Here is a 15,056-nt window from a genome sequence, read left to right as displayed (position 1 = left end):
CAGAGGGACAGGGGAGCCCCACCCCGAGGGACAAAAGGCTCAGTGCATCCTGGAAGCGCCCCCCAGCCTGAGCCGGGTAGGGGAGGGGAGCCCCAACCTTGTTAGGCCCCTCCAACGACTTCCGATTTTATTCCCTCGAAGGGAAGCCACGGAAAAGTTTTCTTGGTTTATTTTATTTAAATCCACTCTTTGTTCCTTTTTTCCCTCTTCCACTGACTGGCTTTTATTAGTTGAATGTTCCCACTACTGGCTCTGAGCTATGTGTCTTTGTTTTATTTTTAATCATTGCTTTATGGTACAATATACATACCACTATCTTCAAATAGTATTATGCAACTTTGTATATAGTGTCAGATGCTTTTTTCTCCTGGCTTTATGCTGTCATTTTCGTACGTTTTTATCTCTATATATTATACACTCCAGAATACATTGTTATTATTTTTCTTTTAAATTTTTGTCTATTATCTTTTAAGGAGATTAGCAAATGAAAAAAATATTTACCCGGATATTTACAATTTCCAACCATCTTTATTCTTTAAAAAAAATGGTTTTATTGTGGTGAAAGACACGTAAAATCAAGTTTCCCATCTTAGCCACTTTTAAGTGTACGGTTCGGGGTATTAATCACATTCACGTGGTGGTGCCGCCGTGCCCCCCCCCCCATCTGCCCCCGTGACTCTTTTCGTCTCGTAGAACGGACACTCTGCACTCATTAAACAATAATTCCTCCTTCTTCCCCTCTCCCCAGTGCAACTGTAGCCACCGTTCTACTTTCTGTCTGTCTCTGAATTTGGCTGCTCTAGGTACCTCAGATAAGTGGAATCATACCGTATTTGTCTTTTCGTGACTGGCTTATTTCAGTTAGCATAATGTCCTCAATTTTCGTCTGTGTTGTAGCATATTGCAGAATTTCCCTCCTTTTGAAGGCTGAATAGTATTCCATTGTACGTGTCAAGCGCATCTTGTTGGCATCCTTCCTCCATCAATGGACACTTGGGTTGCTTCTCCATTTTAGCTATTGTGAATAATGCTGCTATGAATGTGGGTGTACGAATATCTCTTCAAGATGCTGTTTTCAATTCTTTTGGATATATACCCCAAAATGGAATTGCTGGATCCTGTGGTAATCCATTTTTTAATTCTCTGAGGAACCGCCATACTGTCTACCGTAGTGGCTGCACCATTTTACATTCTCCCTGACAGTGCATGCATTCCAGCTTCTCCACGTCCTTGCCAACACTTGCTGTGTTCTTTTTTCTTTTTTTATAGCAGCCAATCCTAATGGCTCTGAAGTGCTATCTTATTGTAGTTTTAACTTGCATTTCCCTAATTATTAGTGACGTTGAACATCTTCTCATGTGCTTATCAGCCATTCTTATATCTTCTTTGGAGAAATATCTATTCAAGTCCTTTGCCCATTTCTGCATTGGATTTTTGGTGGTGGTTGTTGTTGAGTTTGAAGAATTCTCATCTTTATTCTTTTGCGTAGTCCGAATTTCCATGTGATTATTATTTTCTTTCCTCTTGAATTCCTTTAACATTTCTTCTAGTTCATTCCTCTCATGATAAATTCTCTCAGTTTTGCTTGTTGAAAAAGTCTTTGTTCCCTCCCTCACTCTTTTAAAACAATTTTTTTAGAGCAGTTTTAGTTTCACGGCAAAATTGAGGGGAAGGTGCAGAGATTTCCCATGTACCCCCTGCCCCACAGATGCACAGCCTCCCTCATTATCCTCGCCCCCCACCAGATGGGACATTTGCTACAACTGAGAACCTGCATTGACACATTGTCCTCACTCAAAGTCCACAGGGCTATCAGGCTTCCCCTTGGTCTTGTACATTCTGTGGGTTTGCACAAATGTAGGATGAAGCACCTCCATCATTACTGGCTCGTACTGCATGGTCTCCCTGCCCCGGAGACCCTGTGCTCCACCCGTCCATCCTCCCTCTCCCTGGGCCCTGCAACCGCTCATCTTCTTACTGTCTCCAGCATTTTGCCTTTTCCAAGATGTCATATAGTTGGAATCACACAGTATGTAGCCTTTTTAGGTTGGCTTTTTTCACTTAGTAATATGCATTTACGGTTCCTCCACGGGAGGGTTTTCCGCAGAGGAGTGACATGATCCAATTGATGTTTTTAAAAGGCCATCTGGCAGCACGGGGAAAGTGGATTAGAAGGGGCGGGGGTGGGGTGGGGGGCAGTCCGGAGGCCATTACAGAAATCTATGCCAGAGGTGGTCGTGGCTTCAACCCAGAAAAGGAGAGAAGAGGACACACACGCTGACCAGAGTGATTGCTGGATGGAGGGGGTGGGGGAGGGGAGAGGCAGGGCAAGGGAGGACCTGGGAGCAGGATGGAGGTGGGGGTGGGGGAGAGTGGGGAGAGGGGACGGGGCATTTCATTTGCAGCCCATTAAATGTGAAATGCCTGTGACAGCCAGGAGGGGATGTCAAGAAGGCAGTTTGTTAGAATCTGGGACTCAGAAGAGAGGAGAGAGGCGAATTTGGGAGTCCTCGTTTACAGATGTAATCCAGGGCCCTGGAAGTGCGTGTCACCCAGAGATGGGAGACCGTGAGGGTGGAGAAAGAAGGGAAGGGGTTAGGAGGGAAGATGGGCACATTATATGGCGGCATCTACCCCAAGCACGGCGCTCAGGAACTGCTCAGTACATGCTCATGGGATGAGGGAAGGAAGGACGGACAGCAAGGAGCCATCCAGGACCACCAGCACGAGGGGGGCTATCCGTTAGCTCTGTCCTGGGGAAGGGGCTGGAGAGGGCCCAGGGGCAGGGAGGCACATAGAGGGCGAAGTCCAGGGGGGAGATGATGGTGCCTGGAGTGAACAGTGGGGAGTAGGAAGGAGGAAGCCGAGTCAGGCGGGGTTGGAAAGCCCACCAAGATCTCCAGCTGGGTGGCGGATAGGGCGGCCCCCCAGAGATGGGTGCACAGGGAGGGAGCCTCCCTCCGGTTCCTCACAGCCTGCACTCCCCCCACCCACGCCGACCCCCCGGCTGAGAACGGGTGTTCCTTCTACCTGGTGGGGAGAGAAGGATGCTGGCCCCGATCTCCGGCCGGGGAAGGAGGGCGGCGTGAGTGTGTAAGTCCATCATGATCCCTTCATGGTCCCCTGGGGCTCCCACTTAGACAAGGCAGCGCTCCTACCTGCAGCGTCCGTCATCTCTCCAAGTCCCTCCGCAGGTGGGAGGCGCTGCCCTCATTCCTTCTGCGAGGCTGCCACCGTGTGGTGGGCGGGGGAATGACAGCCAGGGGACCACTCCCCACCTCAACCCCTGCAAGGAGCACCCACCCTTCCATCCATTTGAGAAGTATTCGTTGTGCACCTACTGTGTGCGAGGCACTGGGATGGGTTCTGTGTGGGATACAGAGAAATCTGAGATATGGCGGTGAGGAGAGAGGACTTCGAATAAGCAAAAGGTGGGATTGAATTCTGAGTCCAACGCGTGTCACTGTGCAACTGGGCAAAGTGCAAGGAGTGACGGGCCAGGCCAAGGCTTCGTGGGCCTCAGGGATTCTGTAGAGGCCTCAGGCAGGCTGGGGGTGCCACGATCCCCGGGGGGGCGGGCTGCTTCCTGCTGCAGATGTCCCTGCTGCTCTGTCACTGCCCCTTTTCACTCTCCGTATGTCTTGTCTTCCTGTTCCCTTGGCCTCTCTCTCTGTTGATTCATTTCTGTTCTTTGGGCTTCTCTCTCTCTCTATTTCTGTCTCTCTCTGTCTCTCTCTCCTTTTCTCTCCCTCTCTTTCTCTCTCTCTCCCCTCCGTCCACCTCTCTCCCCATCTCTGCCCTCTGTTTCTTCCCTTCTGTCTCTGCCTCCATCCCTGTTCTTTCCACCTCTATGGCTTTCTGGTCCCCCTCCCCCACCCTGCTGTTTTCCCTCTCTCTTCATCTCCGCCCCTCTCTCCCTCCTTTCTGCCTGTCCCTCTGTTTCTGCCACCTTTCCCCACCCATCCCTCTCGCTGGCCATGTCTCTCCTCACCAGCCTGTCCAAAGCCGCCGACCTGGACCATCACTGGGTGGCCAAGGCCTGGCTGAATGACATCGGCCTGTCCCAGTACTCCCAGGCCTTCCAGAACCACCTGGTCGATGGGCGGATGCTGAACTCCCTGATGAAGCGGGACCTGGAGAAGCACCTGAATGTGTCCAAGAAGTTCCACCAGGTCAGCATCCTGCTGGGGATCGAGCTGCTGTACCAAGTGAACTTCAGCAGGGAGGTGAGCACTGGGGCACAGGGGTGGGGGCGCCGTCCACAGCCCTCCTTTCCCCTCTGGTATCGGTGCCTGTCCATCCCCCCATGCGCCGCCTGCCCATCCATCCATGCATTCGTGCATCCCTCCTCCCTCCTGCCAACACCTGCTCATCGGGCATGGGCCAAGCCCTGTGCTCGATTCAGGGGAAATGGGGAACCTCATTTTCCAAGAGCCCGCTGCTTGGGAGAACTCAGAGAAGCTGGTGGCCACAAAACCATGGAAAAAGAGGCCCAATGAGAGAAGCCCAGGGCTTTATGAAAGCCCAGAGGAGAAGCTTCCAGGGGGATCAGGGAGGGCTTCTCAGAGATAGTGACAGCTAGACTGAGCTCTGAAGGAGTTCCAGGGATCAATCAGTAGAAGGCGGGAGGGGAACAGCAACCCAGCAGAGGGAACAGCAGAGGCAAAGGCCCAGAGGACAGACCTGTGGTGGCAGAAGAACTGAGATCCGGTGTGGTTCTGGTGTTGGGTTTGAGGGGGGAGTGGACGGGCATGCTGGGTAGGTAACGGGACTGTGGGGCATGTTGAAGAGTTTGGACTCTGAATGGCCCCCTGGATTCTGAGCTCTGCCAAGCCAGAGAGCAGGGGGGTTCTGCTTCAGCTCCCCCAGAACCTGCCCAGAGCATCTCTGCAGATATCCCCCGAGGGAGGGGCCCTGAGCTGCTGGGCCCCGGGAGGCTGAGTCCAGATGGCTTCCTTTTCTTAGAGTGATGTCAGAGCACAAGCAGTTCCGGGTTGGGAGGAGGGGACAGAGGAGGGGGCTTCATGGCCTTCTCAAACATCCAGTGCAGGGCCCTGGGTGCAGGAAGCGACAAGGACACAGGCCCTCACCTGGTCCAGGAGGCAGACGTGCGGGAAGAGCATGACAGTAAAGAGTGGAAATGGGCACAGTGGGGTGGGAGCTGGTCAGGGCACACTGGAGGGACCTGGAGGCCAGGAGGCCTGGAGAAGGATCTGCCCACCACGGTCCAGACCCTTTGTCTGGGAGCTAGGCCCCCAAGGAGGCTTGTGAAAGGGCACCAGGCTGACCCGGGGTGAGATTTGGTACCAGGGTGACACTCGCTGGCCGCAGAGGCTGGGTGGACCCCCGGGATCCTTGGCCCCACTTGCAAGGGCCTCGTCATTGGTCGTCCCTCCACACACAGGGACTGAGCACCTCCTCCATGTCAGGTGAGCGGGGCCAGGATATACAGACTTGGCAGCTGCTGTGGGCCCCATGCTCCCAGACGCAGGCATCGCTGCCTCCCGTCTCCCTCCATCCCTGTGCGGGGGCTTCTCCTCGTTCCCCAGAATGAAACGCCTGGCCATGGGTTGACGTGGCTGGAGCAGCCATGGCTGGCCCAGCCAGGACTCCTCGCACCGGCACGCTAAGGTCCCTGCCAGCACCATGGACCCTCGCTCCCCGTGTGACCTTGGTGTGCCCCCTCGTCCCCCAGCTGACCCACTCTCTCCCTCCCCACCAGGCCCTCCAGGAGCGCCGGGCCCGCTGCGAGACGCAGAACATAGACCCCGTGGTCTGGACCAACCAGCGGGTGCTCAAATGGGTGCGAGACATTGACCTGAAGGTGAGGGGGAATGGGGGGTGGGGGTGACTCTGGGGCGGAGGCAAATCCCATGCACGTTTGTGTGCAAATCAATATCCCTTTTTGTGTGAACTGGGGCATCGTTGCCCGGACCAGCAAGAATAACCCGCCTCCTGTCACTCAAGAGGAGGGAACGGCTCCCCCTCCCCCACCAAAGGACCCGACTAATGATGCTTTTCTCCTCGTGGGCGTGGCGGATGCTGAGCCGGCCTGGCTCTCTGAAGCAAGTGTGAGGTTGAATCCAGACCTATCTTCTCCTTCAACAAGTATCTGTGGGCTGCCTGCCAAGGTCTGGGGATGTGACAGTGACAAAATCGTCTTGGGCACGGCCCTCAGGGCCCTAAAAGAGTGGGGGTGGGGTACCCCATCAGTATTAAATTAACTGGTTCCCCAGGGGGTCAAGCCCTTGCTGTTGGGGGCGTATCCCCACCAGGAGCTGGGGCCCCCTCGGCCAGCAGGGCGGCCCCCTCAGGCTGACCAGCCTCGTGCCTCGCCCTCAGGAATACGCCGACAACCTGACCAACAGCGGCGTCCACGGGGCCGTGCTGGTGCTGGAACCCACGTTCAATGCCGAGGCCATGGCCACCGCCCTGGGCATCCCCAGCGGGAAGCACATCCTCCGGAGACACCTGGCAGAGGAGATGAGCGCCATCTTCCACCCGGCCAGGTGAGTGTGGGCCGCTGGCTGCAGCCCGCAGCTTTGGATCAGGGGTCCTGACTTCCCATCCTGGCCCCGAACTTACCGTGTGCCATGTGGCCCCTGCAACAAGATGGTCTCCTTTTATGGATCAGAAAACTGAGGCTCAGAGAAGCAAAGTGCTTTAGCCCCAATATCACAGACTAGAAAGAAGAAATGGGGTCTAGAAGAAAGCATGTTGTTAAATCCCAAATCCCCTGGGCATTGAGAGGGGAGAGCGAGCATCGAGTGTGTGAGGGGAGGCCACGTGAGGGCGGGGTTTGCGCTGGCCTGAGAGATTGAGGTGACCATTCCAGGGAAGGCTAGTTGTGGGGACAGAGGTTTGGAGACAGGGATGGGCATATTAATGGTGTTTACCGTCCAGGTGAGCAGACCATGTCAGCCCCCCTACCCCAGGCCCCTCCTCTGAAAAGTGACTGGAGAATAAACACCTGGACAGATGGACAGGCCCCTCCCTGTGGATTCCCTCCTTCAAATGAGTGCAGTCAGGGCACACAGCGGAGTATTGAGCACCTGTCACGTGCATCAGTTTCACCCTCATGACAATGTGAAGAATCGGTCTTGCCATCCCTCCTTTACAGATGGAAAAACTTGTCCAAAGGGCCAAGGTACTTGCCCAAGGTCACACGGTGAGTGAGTGGCAGAGCCCAGATTTGTCCTTTATTTTATTAATATGGCATATTATGTTGATTGATTTTCAGATGTTGAACCAACCTTGCATTCCTAGCTTTCCGCTTAGTTGTGGGGTATAGTCTTTTTATATGCTGCTGGATTAGATTTGCTACTATTTTGTTGAGGATTTTTGCATCTATACTTATAAGGGATATTGGTCTGTAGTTTTCTTTTCTTGTGATGTTTTCGTCCGGTTTTGGTATCAGAGTGATGCTGGCCTCATAGAATGAATTGGGTCAAGAGCGAGACTTTGGAGTCTCAGAGACTTGAGTTGAGATCTTGGCTCTGCCACTTCCAGCTGTGTGAACCTGGGCAAATTGCTTACCCTCTCTGTGCCCCTCTACCTCATCTGCAGTACGGGGGTGGCGCCCCGACCTCTAGGCACTTGTGAGGACTGCACTGATGAGGTGCTTAGCACAGTGGTGGCACGTAGGAGGCACTCAGTCGATCGGGGCAGTTCTGGTCATCGTCACCAGTGTGAGTGTGTGAGTGAGCATGTCCCTGGGTGCGGGCGGCAGACTGTCCCCTCGCTGACTCCGAGTGCGTCTCTCCCCAGCTGCTCAGGCATCCGGGAGGCAGAGCGTTTCGGGACGCCCCCCGGGAGGGCCTCCAGTGTCCCCCGGGCGGGGAAGGAGGAGAACAGCGGAGGAATCAAGTACAAGGCCGGCCGGGTGAGTTGCCCAGGGCTTCCCCTGCGAGTCGCGCAGACAGGAAAGGGCCTTTTTGTCCTCTGGGCCCGCGGTGCCGTCCCCCAGCTCCTGTCTTGGCCTGTGCAGGGGCGCCGATGGGCCGGGTCACGGGGACCGCTGGGAGAGAGGCCCCGGAAGCCGCCTTCAAGGGCCGGCAGGATGCGCGAGGCCCCCCCCCCACCCCCCCCCACCGCCTGCACCCGAATCACCGGGCGGCCCCCTAACCTGCGGGTCCCGGGACCCAGCCGGCCGCCCGGAGCAAAGGGCCTCTGGGGCGAGGGGTCCCTGCACGCAGCCAAGCCGCCCGGAGGGTCCCACGCAGCCCAACTCTGACCCACCGGCTTAGATTTGAACTCCAGCGACTGCAGCGCTGTGAGCAGCGGGGGAGGGGCCTCCGGGTCTGCAAACACGAGCCGTTGGGTCTGATCACAGGCTCAGACCAACACGGATTCCGGGATGGAGGAGTGTAGACACGGACGGCAGAACTGGAAGGTGCAAACATTCTTCCAACCGTTCAGCAAACGTTTGGGTACTGACTGTGTTCCAGGCACCATGCAGAGCGTGGGGGAGGAAGCACGAATGAATTCCCCCTTACCCGAAAGGTGCTCTCGGGCCAGAACGTGCCTCCTCCGTGGGGTGAGAGCACCGCAAAAGGAGTGAAAGATGATTCTGGGGGCGGGGGCAAAACCCCTTCTATTAAGTATAAAGCACAGACACACATATGGCACATAAACAGAAGCACAGCGTATCTGAGGTATGAAAATTTCAGGGTGGGGGTGTGATTAGGGAAAAAAATGTCTAAGCAGGCTCCTTTTTAAGGGGGCAATAATGAAAAAAAGGTTGAGAAACACTGGTCTGGAAAGAAAGGCAGGCAACTAAAGAAATAATCACACTGCACTATCATGGCTATTGCAATCGAGATGGGTTCACAGCAAGAGGCATTTTTCTCGAGGGCCGACTGGGTGACCATGATAGCTCCTCTCTGCCGGCCGCTCATTGCGTGCTTTACTGAGGGGATTTCTACCCTCTACAACTCTGGGAGGTAAGAATTACTACTTCCATTTTGTAGCTGAGAAAACTCAAGCTCAGAGAGGGCAGGTGACTTATTCGAGGTCACACAGCTGGGAAGTGGCAGAGAACCTCGGTTTGTGAGTCTCCAAAACCCACTGTCTTTCTGCCACACCGACTGGTGCTAGAATGTTTCCTCTTGACTTGGGAATGCAGTCAGCTCTCATGCCCAGGCTCAGACGTTTTCACCTCTTCTCCACTATACCCGTTCTCCACTCTCCTCCCACAGAGGAGGATGGGAGACCTTTGTGATCATCAGAAAAACTGTACTTGTCCTCATCCTTGGTGACCAGCTGGTTCCTTCCATTGGGAACACAGGGCTTTCTCGTAATGTTAACTCACCAAATCCTCTCAGTCTTCCTGTGCGGTGGAGTATTATTACTAATAAGAGAAGCACAGAGAGGTTAGATAAGTTACTCAAAGTCACACCGCAATTAGAATTGGAAACCCTGCATTTCCCAGATGCAAAAACATTCAGTTCTTTTCTCTATCCTTCCTGTTCTTTGGTCTTATTCCTCTCTTCTCAGCTGCCCCTGGGGAAGATAGGAAGGGGCTTCAGCAGCAAAGACCCTGATTTCCATGATGACTATGGCTCTCTTCAAAACGAAGATTGCGGAGATGATGACTCCCAAGACCGACCAGAGCAGTGCCGTCTGGAGGGCTACAACGGCCTGGAAGTCACCAACGTGTAAGGAACTGATGCTCCACCAGACCCAACGTGGAGAGAGCCAGGGAGGAGGGGCAGCCAGAGCCATGCGAGTGTACGTAGCGGCCTCGGGCTGAGGGTGCCCCTCCACTGCCGGCCAACGTCCCAGCAGACTGCTGCCGTTTCCTCTGGAGCACCCAGCAACCAGGGGGCAGCAGCCTGCCTGTCCTGGGCAGGCTGTGGACTTTCCTGCTCAGCGGGGGAAGCCTGGCCCGGAGCACCCATCACAGTGGCCAGCTCCTCCGTCACCCAGGCTCCACCTCAGAGTGACTGTCAGCCATCCACAGCCGAGTGGTCCCCGCAGCCTTGACCTGAGCTGCCAAGGTGTAAGAGGCCCACAGTTCCCCAAAACACCCGCCCAGGAGGAGCAGGTGGGACTCAACCAGACACAGTGGAGCCCAGAAGGGACAGTGCCAGAAGCAGGCAGAGCCTGCCACGGAGTTAGGTCCGTGACAAACATACCAAGTATGGCAGTGGTTTGGGGACTGAGGGCAGGGAAATGCTTGCCATTGTTAACCCAGCAAACCTTTGCTGTGATGTCCCTGTCACCTGAAACATCAGTGTGCTCACCAGTGCCCTAACTGAGATGAATCTGGCAGAGCAGAGTCATTAAGGTGGGGAACAGAACCCCATGCCCTTCTTTTGATTCGACCACTGTTTTGCTGTGTGGCTCTTTCCCAGTGGCCTCACCTCTCTGTGCCTCAACGTCTTCATCTACAACACTTCTGGTTCCCACCAGGGACGTTGTGAGGATTAACATTTGCTAATGTCTGTAACACACTTTGTGGCCTCTCAGGAGACGGGTGGGAAGTTATGGGGTGGGGCGGGGGTGTCTAATTTCCCATTTGCAACACAGAACTGACACGGAATTGGTTCTTTCCAACTCTGTCTTGGTCAGAGCAGTGTGCTGAAGGAGGCCAAGGAATGGCTGATGTTCAGACTCTAGAGCCCCCAACAGGGCTTGACCAAACGAGATAGAGAGAAATCCCATGGGCACGACTGTTAAAAACTAGCTTGAGTCAAGCGTTCAGGCTTGAGTTCATTGACCTCAGTGCCAAGCGATGATTAGGGAAGGACCAGAGCACTGAGTTCCACGCACACTTCGGTTATCAAAGTGAATCATTTGTTGGAACCACGATGCTCCCTTCCATCGAGCCATTGGCACTGAATCGATGAGAGGTTTGAATTTCCAAGACTCACACGGGTGTCAGCCCGCGAGAACCGTCAAAGCACATGTTCTTCAGCCCAGTGAATTGTTTCACCTCACGGGGTGAGCTAAACCGAGGCCTGATGAACTTGAGAGTGACTCCCCTTCATGCCGCAGACTATGGTTTTCTCTCTAATTATAAGCACAGCCTTTCCTACCACCAGAAACTGAAGGCCTCGTGGGTGGACAGGTGGACGGTCCCCTCCGTCTGAATGTTTGGCCTCCTAGAGACTCATTTCTGATTCCGGGGCAGGGCCTGAGGGGTGAAGTTCCAGTATTGACTTGGCTTTGCTGAGGTTCCAAACCCTGGTATCTTTATGACGTTCAGCCACACACAGGGAGCCCAAAGCCCGGAGGGAGTGAAATCTCCCTGTAACCTGATGTCACACGTCACTCCGAAGCCAGCATCCAGGCTGGGTGACCTGGGACCCCAGTATCTGCCTCTTGGGGAGCAGTAAGCCAGGCAGGCAGTTATCCCTGCAGGGTGAGCAAGAGCGGCAGAAGGTGCCTGAACGCAGATCGGATTATTTGAAACCAACATCACCTAAATTGTCAGAAATGAAGCTTGTGTTGTTCCCCAACTTAATCTCGTTGGGGACAAATGGGCAAGTGGACAACTGAGGGGTCACTGGCAGAGATGACATTGCCCAAAACTTTGCAGCATTAGGCCAGCAGGCTGGGGGCAATGTGGGCAACCAGAATGCACCTTTTGGTCCACCTGATGCCCTACCAGCCCCTTCCCTCCTGCCCGGTGCTCCCTGCCCCTGGCAGCCCGGCCAGCATTTGGGGCTGGCGTTTCGACATGAGGACAGGTTGGTTGCGTCAAGTGAAACAGCAAATTTGCTTGTTATTTTACCCTCAAAATGAGTTTATTTGGGAATAACCAAAAGAATGACAATTCAAGATGTGCATGCTGTGGCAAACCATAGACAAATCCGGCGGACAAAGGAGGGGGCTGCTTTTACAGGGAAAAGGGGGGGGGGGCTGTTCTAAAGGAAAGTGCGTTGGGGGAAAGGAACAATTCAAGGCAGCAACGCTTCTCATTGGCTGGGCTGCAGCATTTCTCATTGGCTGAGTTACAGCATTTCTCATTGGCTGGGCTGTGGCATTTCTCATTGGCTGAGCTACAGCATTTCTCATTGGCTGGGCTGTGGCATTTCTCACTGGCTGAGCCATGCTGTTTCTCATTGGCTGAGCTTTGGCATTTCTCATTGGCTGAGCCATGCTGTTTCTCATTGGCTGGGCTGTGGTGTTTCTCATTGGCTGGGCTGTGGCGTTTCTCATTGGCTGGGCTGTGGCGTTTCTCATTGGCTGGGCTGTGGCGTTTCTCATTGGCTGGGCTGTGGCGTTTCTCATTGGCTGGGGTGTGGCGTTTCTCATTGGCTGGGGTGTTGCCAGGTGGGGAGAGGACTCTTCCTTCGGTGGTAAAGTAGTTGTACTTCCACTGGGAGATGTAAACCACGGTCTCTTCCCATTTGCAGTAAAATTGATGTTGTTTGACAGGCTTCAGAGCTCCCCCTACAGGCCGTCCTGACTCCGTTTTCATTGAGGTTTCTTATACATTTCACAGTTGGTAAATAACCTTCGCACAGAGTCAAATCGGGTGGGCTTTGTCTGCTGGGAAGACCCTAAATGTCAACTCTGCCTCAGGAGTGGCAAGAAGAGCAGAGGGAGAGAGACTTGGCAGAGAGGCTCTGGAGCTGATGGACAGAGGCCGGCAGAGCGGCCGCTACAGAACAGTGACTGGCCACGTCCACCCAAACAGCCTCAGTGGTGGTCTTGAGCCTTGAAGTTAGGTGAGGTGGTGTCTGGACCTGGGAACAATATAATGCGCTTCTCTGAAAGGTGGTGTCACCTGTGCCTGCAGGGGCCCCTTGAATAGGGGTGGTTGATGCCGGAGTTTGGGGAGAAGCAGGTAGACAGAGGTACCCCATATTCCTCCCAGAATCTGGGAGCAGATCCATCAAAAGGCACTGGCCCCGTGGACTCAGCTTTCTGACCCCAGACACCTCTGAAGGCCCCTTGGTTGTTAGCTGAGCAGAGCCCTTCTCCTAGAAATCTGTCTGTCCGTATCGCAGTCATGGATCCCGGGCTGCAGGAGGCGGAGAGAAGCCACATGAGAACCTGGAGCGGATGAAATCCAGGGGAGCCAGCATGGAGCAGCCGCAGAACAATGACCCCAAGTCTTGAGGCCACTAACAGGGCTGCGTCCAGCAGAACAGGCAGTTTTGGCGATATGTGACTTCAGTGCTCTCTGCAGGGGCCCCAGACCCTCTATCACTCCAAGCTTAGCCTGCCCCCTGCCCCTCAAAACCCTTAAGTTCTGGGCACCATCACTTCTGCTCCACTCTTCGAGGCTCCACGAGGCTCCTGGTAGTTGAGTGATGGGAAGAGAAACTCCAGGGGGACAAAGCGACTTCCGAAGCTAACTTTATTACCCGTGTTGGCTGGTGAGGAGTTTGTGGCTGCAAAAAACAAGTTGTCCATGAGCAGAGATGCTGTTCCGGCCTTCAGTTGCTGGTCATGGCCCTGACTCTCTTCCCAAAAGTGAATTTAACACTGTAACAATAAATACTACTGCACAGCGCTTTATTGGGGAGGTGGCCTTTTTCTCTGTGTGTTCGTGTTTAATTTTCCCAACAACCTCTTTGAGAGGGGAGATCATTAACCCATTTCATAGATGGAGAAACTGAGCTTGGAAAGGCTGAGGGGCTCGCACAGCTCCATTAAGCTAAGAAGTCACAGGGCAGCTGAGAGGAACCCACTCGTCTGCCTCCGAGTCCCAGGCTCGTCCCTCCCTGCTGCACAGCACTCACCCGTGCAATGTTGGGGTCCCCCTCACCCCCCGCCTTCCAGCGCAGAACTGACCTGGAGGGATGGCACTCCAGTGGGTTCAGGTGTGCCCTGTCGGGCTGGAAAACTCTGGGGCCTGCTCTCCCTGTCAGGGGTCTGCCTCCTGTCCCAGGACCCCACTCTCGGGAAATCTGACAAGTGACCCCTCCCTTAGTGTCATTTGCGTCCCTGTGTCACTTCTGCCAGGGTGTTTACATTTCAGATGGCCAGACTGGCTCATTAGTGGTTGTCTCCGTCAGCTGGGGCTGCCGTCAACACCACAGACTGGGGACCGAAACAACAGGTATTGATTTCTCACATTTCCAGAGCTAGGGGTCCAAGATCAAGGAGCTGGCCAGATCAGTCTTGAGGACGGCTCTCTTCCGGGTTTGCAGGCAGCCGCCTGCTTGTCGTGTCCTCACATGGTGGAGAGAGAAAGGAAGCAAGCCCTCTCCTGTCTCCTCTTACAAGGGCACTAATCCCACAGGAGAGCCCCACCCTTGTGGCCTCCTCACCCCCAGAGGCCCCACCTCCACATACCATCACACTGGGGGCTTGGGTTCCAACAGATGAATTTGGAGGCACACCAACATTCGGTCCCTTAGCAGTGGTGGGATCACAGGCTGCAAGCATCCTAGAGCTTCGCAGACTTTAACGTGCACACGAGTCACCTGGGAGGGACAAGTATTTTTGGAATGCAGATGCTGCCTCAGCAGGTCTGGGTTGGGCCTGGGACTCGGCATTTCCAACAAGCTCACCGGTGATGCTGCTGGTCCAGAGATGCACGCTGGGTATCAAGGTCATGGCAGACAGCTGGGTCTCCTAGCAAAGCCCACATCACAGGAGGTAGGGGTCGTTTTGTGGGCTCCACCCAGGTGTCCGGCTGGCCCTGATGGAACCCGACCCCAGTGAACGGGACTGTCTGCTCCTCCCAGGACAGGAACCCAGCCTGGCGCCCCGGCTCATCACTAAGGCGAGGCAGGAGTGAGTACTTGGGAAGCGTGGGTTGAGAAGAGCTGGGGGAGACTGTGAGACAGGCTGACCACAAATACCGTATTTAGTGAAGCCTCAGGGTGTGTCTTGGTGTTGGGAATATAGTGGAGGAACTTACACAACATAGCGAAGGAAGACGAGAAGCTCATCTGTGACCAGAGAGCGGAATTCAGAGAGTGATAAGCGGTAAGTGGCTGGAGGGGTGGGGCATCCTAGAGGACTTTAGAGCTGAGACCAAAATTCTGGGAAGGAGCCAGCCCTGCAGAGATGTGGGGGACGAACATCCCAGGCAGTCAGAGCTAAATGTTGAGGATACAGTGGTGAATGAAATCCTGCCAGCCTCTGCCCTG

General features: G+C 54.5%; 1 protein-coding gene across 6 annotated transcripts in view; it reads left to right on the top strand.

Moving 5' to 3' along the window:
* KAZN (kazrin, periplakin interacting protein) overlaps positions 1-13,473 on the top strand; it is a 1,021,370-nt gene extending 1,007,897 nt beyond the window's left edge. For all 6 annotated transcript variants that reach the window (XM_044769729.2, XM_044769730.2, XM_070511012.1 and 3 more), the window contains 5 exons: positions 3,995-4,226; positions 5,723-5,824; positions 6,343-6,509; positions 7,768-7,882; positions 9,496-13,473. In XM_044769729.2, the coding sequence (XP_044625664.1) occupies positions 3,995-4,226; positions 5,723-5,824; positions 6,343-6,509; positions 7,768-7,882; positions 9,496-9,660 (781 nt within the window). In that variant the 3' untranslated portion in view covers positions 9,661-13,473. The remainder of the gene's footprint in view (positions 1-3,994; positions 4,227-5,722; positions 5,825-6,342; positions 6,510-7,767; positions 7,883-9,495) is intronic.
* Positions 13,474-15,056: the final 1,583 nt, after the last annotated feature.

The sequence above is a fragment of the Equus asinus genome, chromosome 5, assembly GCF_041296235.1.
Source record: "Equus asinus isolate D_3611 breed Donkey chromosome 5, EquAss-T2T_v2, whole genome shotgun sequence".
In the NCBI taxonomy this organism is placed as follows: domain Eukaryota; kingdom Metazoa; phylum Chordata; class Mammalia; order Perissodactyla; family Equidae; genus Equus; species Equus asinus.
The sequence above is the reverse complement of the archived record's forward strand: the minus strand, read 5'-3'. Positions and strand labels throughout refer to the sequence as shown.